Source organism: Coregonus clupeaformis, chromosome 29 (genome assembly GCF_020615455.1).
Source record: "Coregonus clupeaformis isolate EN_2021a chromosome 29, ASM2061545v1, whole genome shotgun sequence".
In the NCBI taxonomy this organism is placed as follows: domain Eukaryota; kingdom Metazoa; phylum Chordata; class Actinopteri; order Salmoniformes; family Salmonidae; genus Coregonus; species Coregonus clupeaformis.
Genome location: NC_059220.1, coordinates 32485014 through 32497460, shown reverse-complemented (window position 1 = coordinate 32497460; position 12447 = coordinate 32485014). Strand labels below are relative to the sequence as shown.

The window sequence follows — 12447 nt, the reverse complement described above, 5'->3', positions numbered from 1 at the left end:
AAACAAACGCATCCATTTTTTTGTAGATGGTAACAGCATTTTGTTGACATATTTACATTTAAGACAGTGGTTAGCATGATATTGTAGCAGTGTTGAAATTGATATTTAATCATTCAACAAAATCTATACACCTGTTGCCGCAAATGTACTGTGCAGTGATGTCTGTAGTAAAGTAGTAAAATATTAATCCAATATTAATTTGACTTCAAAAGCCCTGAAAAAACATTACACAACATTATTTGGAGAAGTTAAGGAGTGTTCATATATGACATTAAGAATGTGTGGCCATAGAACAATAAGTGTGCTAAAAAATATATACATTTACAACATTTTTGTGTAAGAAAACAGACATCTCAGTAATTGACTGGTAAAGTACCATAGAAAAGAGATTTGTGGATAAAATCAGCATTAACACAGGGCTTAAGTCATTGTAAATTATATGAATACAGTAGAGACACTAGCGCATTCCCATACAGTTATTCTTTGGCATGGTCAATGAGAGGTAAGTGAACAAATGAATTGTGGTATTTGTACAGCATCATCAAGTCCTCACAGTAGAATGTAGTGCTCCTTGCTCAATATATAGTTCTATAGCCGCATGTATTAAAATGCAGTGCTCCTTGCTTTATAGATAGTTCTATAGCCGTGTGTAGTTTTGTCTTCAGAGTTGTATTTCACAAAGACAGTTTGGAATGTATGCTCTCATGCTCAACAAATGTTGCAGAATGTCTCGAGGCCCACTGCAGACCAGCATCACAGAGCACTAAGGCCCATGGAGTAACTTCATCAAGAAGCAAGAGTATGGGTCCCACGGTAGAGCTGCTGTGGAAGAGCAATGGTCAGATTGATATGCCATTACAGGATCTCCAAAGACCATCTTTGGGTGTGTTTTCTCTCATCAAATGTGTTGAGAATCACTTGAGTTTTGTCATAACTTTGTCCACCTGTGAAAAGAAGACATAATACAGTTAAAGATCCACTCCAGGATCTTAAGCAAAACAAATGCGTAACGTATTATACGAATTGCAACAAAAAAAAAGTGCACAGGACATAGTGGGAAAAAAAAGTATTTAGTCAGCCACCAATTGTGCAAGTTCTCCCACTTAAAAAGATGAGAGAGGCCTGTAATTTTCATCATAGGTACACGTCAACTATGACAGACAAATTGAGGGAAAAAAAATCCAGAAAATCACATTGTAGGATTTTTAATGAATTTATTTGCAAATTATGGTGGAAAATAAGTATTTGGTCACCTACAAACAAGCAAGATTTCTGGCTCTCACAGACCTGTAACTTCTTCTTTAAGAGGCTCCTCTGTCCTCCACACGTTACCTGTATTAATGGCACCTGTTTGAACTTGTTATCAGTATAAAAGACACCTGTCCACAACCTCAAACAGTCACACTCCAAACTCCACTATGGCCAAGACCAAAGAGCTGTCAAAGGACACCAGAAACAAAATGGTAGACCTGCACCAGGCTGGGAAGACTGAATCTGCAATAGGTAAGCAGCTTGATTTGAAGAAATCAACTGTGGGAGCAATTATTAGGAAATGGAAGACATACAAGACCACTGATAATCTCCCTCGATCTGGGGCTCCACGCAGGATCTCACCCCGTGGGGTCAAAATGATCACAAGAACAGTGAGCAAAAATCCCAGAACCACACGGGGGGGACCTAGTGAATGACCTGCAGAGAGCTGGGACCAAAGTAACAAAGCCTACCATCAGTAACACACTACGCCGCCAGGGACTCAAATCCTGCAGTGCCAGACGTGTCCCCCTGCTTAAGCCAGTACATGTCCAGGCCCGTCTGAAGTTTGCTAGAGTGCATTTGGATGATCCAGAAGAGGATTGGGAGAATGTCATATGGTCAGATGAAACCAAAATAGAACTTTTTGGTAAAAACTCAACTCGTCGTGTTTGGAGGACAAAGAATGCTGAGTTGCATCCAAAGAACACCATACCTACTGTGAAGCATGGGGGTAGAAACATCATGCTTTGGGGCTGTTTTTCTGCAAAGGGACCAGGACGACTGATCCGTGTAAAGGAAAGAATGAATGGGGCCATGTATCGTGAGATTTTGAGTGAAAACCTCCTTCCATCAGCAAGGGCATTGAAGATGAAACGTGGCTGGGTCTTTCAGCATGACAATGATCCCAAACACACCGCCCGGGCAACGAAGGAGTGGCTTCGTAAGAAGCATTTCAAGGTCCTGGAGCGGCCTAGCCAGTCTCCAGATCTCAACCCCATAGGAAATCTTTGGAGGGAGTTGAAAGTCCGTATTGCCCAGCGACAGCCCCAAAACATCACTGCTCTAGAGGAGATCTGCATGGAGGAATGGGCCAAAATACCAGCAACAGTGTGTGAAAACCTTGTGAAGACTTACAGAAAACGTTTGACCTGTGTCATTGCCAATAAAGGGTATATAACAAAGTCTTGGCCATAGTGGAGTTTGGAGTGTGACTGTTTGAGGTTGTGGACAGGTGTCTTTTATACTGATAACAAGTTCAAACAGGTGCCATTAATACAGGTAACGAGTGGAGGACAGAGGAGCCTCTTAAAGAAGAAGTTACAGGTCTGTGAGAGCCAGAAATCTTGCTTGTTTGTAGGTGACCAAATACTTATTTTCCACCATAATTTGCAAATAAATTCATTAAAAATCCTACAATGTGATTTTCTGGATTTTCTTTTCTCATTTTGTCTGTCATAGTTGGCGTGTACCTATGATGAAAATTACAGGCCTCTCTCATCTTTTTAAGTGGGAGAACTTGCACAATTGGTGGCTGACTAAATACTTGTTTTCCCCACTGTAACATATATGGAATGGATGGTGAGGTACACAATTTGATGACCTAGTACACAAAACGGGGACCACTTTTGGCTCGTGAGCACCACTTTCAAAATTACTGGCTGAAATCATACAAAAGTTTGAGAGTGCATCATTAATCTTTAGGTTTGGTGTAGGCTACCTATTCAATAGTTTGAGGATGTGGCAACAGGTGGGTAATGCAAATAACTACACTTCCTAAACCTACCACCAGATGGAGCCAGACGATAACTATGGAGACTGAGCTGAACGTCAGAGCTCCTACCTTTGTAGATCTTTGCTAATGAGAGTAAGGCTAGCTGAGAGAGAGAGAAGAAGAGCTGATCTGACCTTTAATCTCCAGCACCAGGTCAGGTTTGAGGTGGCATCTGACCAGGCCGTCTGGGGTAATGTTCCACAGCTGGTTGTCTTTCCCTTGCTCCGGAGGAGACACACTCAGCCTGCTGCCCGCCATAACAATGCTCCCTGATGTCTGCAGGCAACAGTCCTCCACCAGCTATAGAGACAGGGAATATGGGTTCAGATGTGGGTGGATTCTGTATTGAATACAAACTGACAAGCAAAGTTTCATTTGATTTTATATGAGAGATAAATTACAATTGCACTGGGATATGCTCAACACGTGACATGAAACTATGTTGAAAGAATGAGGAAGCCAGTTCTGGAATGCATGAAGTTGGTGGCGATGGAATGAGTCGAAATGATGATCCAGTACAAAGACTTGAGCCCATGAAGTACCTTGCAGCGTAGGACTCCGTCATGGTAGATCCAGACCTGGTCCACTCCCCCTGTCTCCTCCAGGGCCTGGACCCGCAAAAGCTTGATTTCATCCAGAGGCCCTGACAGGGACATCACATAGCCCGTCTCCCTGCTCCGTAAACGGAAGTACACCTGCTTCTGTAGAGGGCAACAGGCAAACAACACACATAACATTAGCTTGACTACGCTAGATAAGAGTTATTCTCACCCGATAGTGGTCATTATGAGTCATAGGGCCAAATCCTAACTTCAGGTGGCTGCATATAATTTGCATTATGGGGTAATTCATGCATTGATGACAAAATGAGATTAGTGCAAAAGTTGAGTTGTGTACACAGATCTCATGTTAGGATGCAGTCCATTGACTGTTGTTTAGCTATAGGGAAAACTGTATTGGACAGACAGCAATATGTGATTCTAAAACGGAACCATGCCCCGCCTCCATACCTGCAATAGTGGTCGCAGGGATCCGATTCGCGGCCAGCTGCTGAACTTGCACCAATCACCCAGTTCGCTTGGCGGTAGCAGGATCTGACGGCCACGGTGGTTACTACCCTCATACAACACCCAACTGTAGGGCAGGAGAAATCAATCACACACAGTCAGTTGGTCTTCTTATTCAAAATCTCTAACACACCTCAAATGTAAACAATCAAGCTTCCTACACAATTTCTGTTTACAATAGCCCAGCAAAACTATGGGCTCTATTCAATCCGTATCGTGGAAGTTCAGCTTTACAGTGTGATTAAATTTAAAGGCAATGCTAGCGGAGACTGCATTCACGGTAAACACTGCATATGTCAGCTCAATCGGAAATAACATTTACATTTATATTGCGCAATCTGAGCCCTAGTTGATGGTTTATTAGGTGCTTAGACAGTGCTTCAACCAACCAAGATGAATTGTAGATGCAACTCTTGCTTTAAAATGTTATGTTTGTTTTATCGCCTAATAAAAATTGTCAAATCTATGCAGGTATGACTTACATTCCTCCGTGGATCACCATGGAGTGTATACGTCTGTCCACCCCAGCCAGCTGCAGGTTCACTGCCTCTCCAGTCAGCACCACCCTTCGGCCTCTACAGCCAACCTTACTGAACAACGTTATGGATGGGAGGGAGAACTCCTGGAGAGACAAGGGGGAAGGGGTGGGTGGGTAAAACGTGAGCTTATACATTATTACGGTATTGTAGGTACAGGACATCTCCAAGATATGCAGTCACTTTACACAGACATGACTTAGGTTTACAAATACTGTACGCATGCATACCATGCTAACGCACATAATCCCCTCTGTACTCACATGGCTGATGGTCTGTATGGAGCGGATGGTAGAGTCAGGACCCAGACAGCCCATTGACTCAGTGTTGGGGTAATCTCCCTCCTCCAGGACATACATGTGCTCTGTGAACTGGGATCCTTCATATGCCACCCAGCTGGAACATACGCACAGAGGCACACAGTCAACAACAGCTCTCTCCAGTACTAAGTCCTCTTTGAGTGTTCAGAGGGCTCTTGGACAATGTCTTCGTCAACAGATATAAAAGGAAAGCTCACAATTTCAGTATTTTTTTTACCTATCAAAAGTACAGTATTGATGTTTACATGCTGCATTTAAAGCGGATGTTGTGCTCACCTCCCAGCCAGTACTCTACAGGAGCCAGGGGAGAAGTCTTCCTCCAGGGCTACCACACTGTCCTCCAGTACCACAACTCTGCCCTGGAACCCAGGCTCTGAGAACAGCTGGACCTACAGTACATACACAGGAGACAGACATGAGACGGGCCCACCATAATGTACAGTGGATTACAGGTGTGTAGTGGTGCATGGAGAAGTGGGTATACTCTAATTTTGCCCAACATTTCCCAAACGGCCCACCCGGCAAAGGAAAGGTGCCATGTGTGAAAAATTATATGAGAAACAGTGACATACAGTCTGAATGACCTAAAATGATAAATCCCATATTGGTCTTTCACAGTCAGGCCAACCCAAGCTGTACAAGTAGGCCTACTATTGAAACAGATAAATTAGGCTGTCAACTGAGTCAGAAATTCACAATTTTAATAGAAAAACTACAACATTGGATGTTCATTGGTGGTCCTCTGTAGCTCAGCTGTGGTCTTCTGTAGCTCAGCTGGTAGAGCACGGCGCTTGTAACGCCAAGGTAGTGGGTTCGATCCCCGGGACCACCCATACACAAAAATGTATGCACGCATGACTGTAAGTCGCTTTGGATAAAAGCGTCTGCTAAATGGCATATTATTATTATTATTATTCTAAGTCCACAATAATGCTTAAACCACATCAGGACACCACTTTTGATGCCTGGGAAAAATAGAAGAAATGTTTTATATTTTGTGTAGTTACCCTTTAATTAAAGTGCTCGGGCACCTAACACTGTTGTTTGGTTAGTAGTATTTTTTTTGTAGAACATGAGATGGAGTTTGCAAAACAAATGGCCACAGGATTGATGCAAATAATCATGACATCATTCTGCCAGGTAGGCATAGGCTACTTTGTAGCTAGTTAACATTTCATTGAGAAGGTTTTTGGGAAAGCATTTCCATCTACCACAGGGGTGTCAAACTCATTCCATGGAGGGCCGAGTGTCTGCGGGGTTTTGTTTTTTCCTTTCAATTAAGCCCTACACAATCAGGTGAGGGGAGTTCCTTACTAATTAGTGACCTTAATTCATCAATCAAGTACAAGGGTGGAGCAAAAATCTGCAGACACTCGGCCCCCCGTGGAATGAGTTTGACACTAGATCTACCAGAAGACGGTTAGGTTTATCATTAGCGTCGCTATTTTTTTCCCTGTTCCTTAATTGTTTGAAACCTAGACGTTTTACTTAATATTATGGAGGCATGTCTGACCTTGCTTCAAAGTAGCCTATAGCTAAAATCCCACCATAGAAACTTGGAGGCAATTATTTTATAAAGACTTCCTCATATGCTTTCTCCTGTTCTATTGGTTTTCTTTCAACTTTATTTCATTATCTAGCAGCTAAAGGCATTATCCTAGTCATATTAGCAACCCATGATAGTTGTTGCATCTTTAGATCTCACCTCTCTAAATTTCTAACAGATATGTCCATCTCTGTCCATGAAACCACTCGCATATGTGGTATGCATTTTAGAACAGTGTTTTCCCACAAATTGCATTTTGGAACATTTGCACCGTTCTAGGGCTACCGCCGTGTGCACATTGCTGCGCTGAAAATGTGAAGAAATAATAGTTTATCAACATTTTGCACTACTCTGGTACGTATCAGTGGCGATCAAGAAGTGAGTATGCGCAATGCCCACTGAAAAATAAGTGGGTATACGGCGTATACCTGCTTATACCCTCCACTACACCACTGCAGGTAGGCTACTCTTCATGCAAACTGATGGTATAATCACTACCATACACTATTGACTATGTTAAGATAGTGATAAACAAATATTATTAACTAACTATCTAAACTTACCTTGAACTTGCTTGATCCACCCAGGTTATCCTGAAAGTAATAAAGAAGGAATTCTAGATTATATTCTTTATTGTCACTGGATAAACCAGTTCAAAGTATCCTCACCAACCTCATAACTTATCAGAGTCATGCAAGTAAAATCTTAGTATGATCCTATAAAGGTGGTACTACTGTGATTATTATTGTACAACAGCTTTCCCTAGTCCACCAATTAACAGTTCCTGGACAAGTTCTATTTACCTGGAACACTGGCTGCAGTGAGGAGATCTTGAGGTTCTGTCCTCCCCAGTCCTCTGGGCTTCCGTAGAGGCCCTTCTCTAGAACGTAGAGCTCTCCGGAGAACACTGGGTTCTCAAAGGCAACCCACCTGTTTAGAGCACACACACAACAGGTTGGAACTGGTAAATTAACACTTACAGTAAGTAGGACACCCCATAATACTGTACCATTTTACAATATAACATAATTCCCTTCCGTATTACATAAACTTTAAACAGGTGGTCTGAATATGATCATTATGGGCCTTATCATTTCACTGTAGTCTCTAGTCCTCTAACATTACATGTTTATAATTTAAATCACTAGCTGTAAATCCATTATATTCCTAACCAAACCACCAGCCCTGGCATTAGATGTTTATAACTTAAATCACTAGCTCTAGCTCCATACTAACCAAACAAACTGCCCTGGCATTTTGAAAGGCCATAAAACAATTAGTGAATAAACAGCAGAAGGTTATAAAAAGAGATTATGTAAAGGTTATCCCCATTCAGTGGTTCATTCTGAACTACATAAGATTTACGATTATGCTCTACGAGGCCGATTCCAATTTAAGAATTTACGCCTTTCCTACGCACTTCTCAGTATTTGGTATTCAGACTTAACTTATTCAGTCGGGTAATTCGCTCTGCAGGTGTGGCTACCTTGCACGCTCTGAATACATTTCATTCAACCGCTGAAAACCCTCCCACTTGCCCACAGTTTTTCTCTTGGAGTTTTCATTCAATAGGGTTTTCAGTACATTTATCTTAAGCCATCACTTTAAATACGGTGTACCTTTTAAGTTAGAATTTTGGCGACAGACTCGAGAGAACAGGTTCAGAATATTAGGGTTCAATGAATGAAAAACATCTAAATATATGCATACTCGTCTCCGTTTCAGCACCAATTGGTAGATTTATAAATACTCGGATCTTGTAGATTATTTAGGTTTAGGAAAGTATTTATGAATCATAAAAACTGGATTGGAGAGCCTTTATACACTAAATAAAGAAAAATGTGGTTTGATTCATTCTGAAAATTGCCACATTCAGTTCTTCAACCCATGGTAATGTTAGAAGGTTAGTGAACATAGAATTATAATAGGGAGAATAGTGTACAATAGTAGGCTATACCCTTGTCTATTGCCTGTACTGACCATGGAACTGTGTGATGACACAGCCAAGTATTGCGCCATGTGTCGGCTTCAAACTGTTACGGCTTGGTCTGCGCTCAATAACGATTTAATTAGCCTACATATCTTTTTGTTAACATTATCAACTGTTACTAATGATCCTCAGCAACAACCATACAGCCGTGATGGCGTTTACAGAGGAAGTAAATTACGTTAAACGAAACAATGTAATTAAATGTAGCTGTAGCTCAGCTGGTAGAGCACGGCACTTGTAACGCCAAGGTAGTGGGTTCGATCCCCGGGACCACCCATACACAAAAAAAAAAATTATGCACGCATGACTGTAAGTCGCTTTGGATAAAAGCGTCTGCTAAATGGCATATTATTTATATTATAAATGGAATGATAATGTAGGCTATACCAACTGAAGGGAACTAATACTAAATTGGCAGTTAAATATGTGTGGTTATTAGGCCTACTGACAGTCAATAATGAAAGTGGCTAATATTTAACATAATAGAAATACAGTGGGGGAAAAAAAGTATTTAGTCAGCCACCAATTGTGCAAGTTCTCCCACTTAAAAAGATGAGAGAGGCCTGTAATTTTCATCATAGGTACACGTCAACTATGACAGACAAATTGAGAAAAGAAAATCCAGAAAATCACATTGTAGGATTTTTAATGAATTTATTTGCAAATTATGGTGGAAAATGAGTATTTGGTCACCTACAAACAAGCAAGATTTCTGGCTCTCACAGACCTGTAACTTATTCTTTAAGAGGCTCCTCTGTCCTCCACTCGTTACCTGTATTAATGGCACCTGTTTCAACTTGTTGTCAGTATAAAAGACACCTGTCCACAACCTCAAACAGTCACACTCCAAACTCCACTATGGCCAAGACCAAAGAGCTGTCAAAGGACACCAGAAACAAAATTGTAGACCTGCACCAGGCTGGGAAGACTGAATCTGCAATAGGTAAGCAGCTTGGTTTGAAGAAATCAACTGTGGGAGCAATTATTAGGAAATGGAAGACATACAAGACCACTGATAATCTCCCCTCGATCTGGGGCTCCACGCAAGATCTCACCCCGTGGGGTCAAAATGATCACAAGAACGGTGAGCAAAAATCCCAGAACCACACGGGGGGGACCTAGTGAATGACCTGCAGAGAGCTGGGACCAAAGTAACAAAGCCTACCATCAGTAACACACTACGCCGCCAGGGACTCAAATCCTGCAGTGCCAGACGTGTCCCCCTGCTTAAGCCAGTACATGTCCAGGCCCGTCTGAAGTTTGCTAGAGTGCATTTGGATGATCCAGAAGAGGATTGGGAGAATGTCATATGGTCAGATGAAACCAAAATAGAACTTTTTGGTAAAAACTCAACTCGTCGTGTTTGGAGGACAAAGAATGCTGAGTTGCATCCAAAGAACACCATACCTACTGTGAAGCATGGGGGGTGGAAACATCATGCTTTGGGGCTGTTTTTCTGCAAAGGTACCAGGACGACTGATCCGTGTAAAGGAAAGAATGAATGGGACCATGTATCGTGAGATTTTGAGTGAAAACCTCCTTCCATCAGCAAGGGCATTGAAGATGAAACGTGGCTGGGTCTTTCAGCATGACAATGATCCCAAACACACCGCCCGGGCAACGAAGGAGTGGCTTCGTAAGAATCCAGATCTCAACCCCATAGAAAACAGGGAGTTGAAAATCTGTGTTGCCCAGCGACAGCCCAAAAACATCACTGCTCTAGAGGAGATCTGCATGGAGGAATGGGCCAAAATACCAGCAACAGTGTGTGAAAACCTTGTGAAGACTTACAGAAAACTTTTGACCTGTGTCATTGCCAACAAAGGGTATATAACAAAGTATTGTGAAACTTTTGTTATTGACCAAATACTTATTTTCCACCATAATTTGCAAATAAATTCATTAAAAATCCTACAATGTAATTTTCTGGATTTTTTTTCTCATTTTGTCTGTCACAGTTGACGTGTACCTATGATGAAAATTACAGGCCTCTCTCATCTTTTTAAGTGGGAGAACTTGCACAATTGGTGGCTGACTAAATACTTTTTTTCCCCACTGTAGGAGACAGAGAAAGTCGAGGTAACCTTCAATTAAGACATTTGAGAGTGCCCATCGCTGCTTGTTAAAAGGCCGTACACTTGAAATTCTGCATACTGGCACAGCATTTCATAAACTTTACTGTGGGAAAGTTGATATGTTGATATGCTTCAGTTTACTGCCACATGACTGGTTTCACATTAGTCTCCAGCAATTATAAGGTCAAATAGATCTAAAACAAGTGTAATTTAGGCCTATATTTACAATTCCCTTATCCAAACGGATTACTCATTTATCTTGCTCTCATCAATAGCGCTTACCGAGTTCTAAATTACAGTGCATGGAGAATTGTGGTGTAAAGGTGGTAGAATTATTTAGGAATTAAGTCAAGGTCAGAATACACCTCTGCCACACCTTGATTTCTTAGATCTCCAACCTTAATGAATAGTTGGTTAATAGCATGCTATTCTCATGCTTAAGTTTAAGGTCAAAATACACATAGAAAGAAAAGTGCATAAAAAGGGAATTATGTTCCATTTACATGTGCTTAACTTGGGTCAGAATCGGGCCCTACATAACTAGATAGTTTGGAAAGATACATTCGAATGAAAGTTCTAAGTTCATTCTAACACAGAGACTTGAACCACTGAGACAACTGATTATACCGTATATAAAAGAGCTCCGGCATCCATCCCGCTAATAGCCAATGAAGCTCAAGGTGATTAAATGAATGTCTGGAACATTGCCACTCCCTTCGAAAAAGGTACAAAGCTTATACGGTTTTAATACTGACTCCAGGATTGTGCCTTTACACCCTAATCTCATCTTTAAGAATATATAGACCTAGAGAGCACTCTCATTTCTCCACCCATTGTCACGAACGTCGAACACAGTGGACCAATGCGCAGCGTGATTTGCGAACATACTTATTTTATTAGAGTACCACACGAACAAAACAACAAAACGATACGTCCTTGGTAACAGACACTAACCATACACGGAACAAGATCCCACCAAACACTGTGGCAAACAGGCTGTCTAAGTATGGTTCCCAATCAGAGACAACAAGCAACAGCTGATACTTGTTGCCTCTGATTGAGAACCACCCCGGCCAACACAGAAACACAAGAGCTAGATAATAAACCTAGAACACAAAACACATAGAAACAACACACCCTGGCTCAACATAACAGAGTCCCAGAACCAGGGCGTGACACCCATTGTCTAACCTTCAGTATTACTTTACTAAGCGTGACAATCACACCTCTCTTTCATGTTTGTGCCCTCCAGTGCTGTGTGTGTGAGTGTGTGTTCATTAAAAGCTTGCGATCAGAGGATAGGAGTGACCCACATTTTGTTACGTTACAGCCTTATTCTAAAATGGATTTAAAAAATAATAATCCTCAGCAATCTACACACAATATCTCATAATGACAAAGCGAAAACAGTAATAAATTAAATAAAAATACCTTATTTACATAAATATTCAGACCCTTTGCTATGAGACTTGAAATTGAGCTCATGTGCATCCTGTTTCCATTGATCATCCTTGAGACGTTTCTACAACTTGATTGGAGTCCACCTGTGGTAAATTCAATTGATTGGACATGATTTGGAAAGGCACACACCTGTCTATATAAGGTCCCACAGTTGACAGTGCATCTCAGCGCAAAAACCGAGCCATGAGGTCGAACGAATTGTCCGTAGAGCTCCGAGACAGGATTGTGTCAAGGCACAGATCTGGTTAAGGGTACCAAAACATTTCTGCAGCATTGAAGGTCCCCAAGAACACAGTGGCCTCCATCATTCTTAAATGGAAGATGTTTGGAACCACCAAGACTCTTCCTAGAGCTGGCAGCTCGGCCAAACTGAGCAATCGGGGGAGAAGGGCCTTGGTCAGGGAGGTGACTAAGAACCCGATGGTCA

The 12447-nt window shown here is 41.6% G+C and overlaps 1 protein-coding gene across 2 annotated transcripts in view; it reads right to left on the bottom strand.

The window, feature by feature from the left end:
- Positions 1–76: 76 nt before the first annotated feature.
- LOC121545048 (microtubule-associated protein futsch) overlaps positions 77–12447 on the bottom strand; it is a 52872-nt gene continuing 40501 nt past the window's right edge. For both annotated transcript variants that reach the window (XM_041855404.2, XM_041855405.2), the window contains 9 exons: positions 7298–7424; positions 7058–7087; positions 5225–5337; positions 4892–5024; positions 4575–4714; positions 4036–4159; positions 3568–3726; positions 3160–3325; positions 77–944 (listed from right to left, as the gene is read on the bottom strand). In XM_041855404.2, the coding sequence (XP_041711338.1) occupies positions 856–944; positions 3160–3325; positions 3568–3726; positions 4036–4159; positions 4575–4714; positions 4892–5024; positions 5225–5337; positions 7058–7087; positions 7298–7424 (1081 nt within the window). In that variant the 3' untranslated portion in view covers positions 77–855. The remainder of the gene's footprint in view (positions 945–3159; positions 3326–3567; positions 3727–4035; positions 4160–4574; positions 4715–4891; positions 5025–5224; positions 5338–7057; positions 7088–7297; positions 7425–12447) is intronic.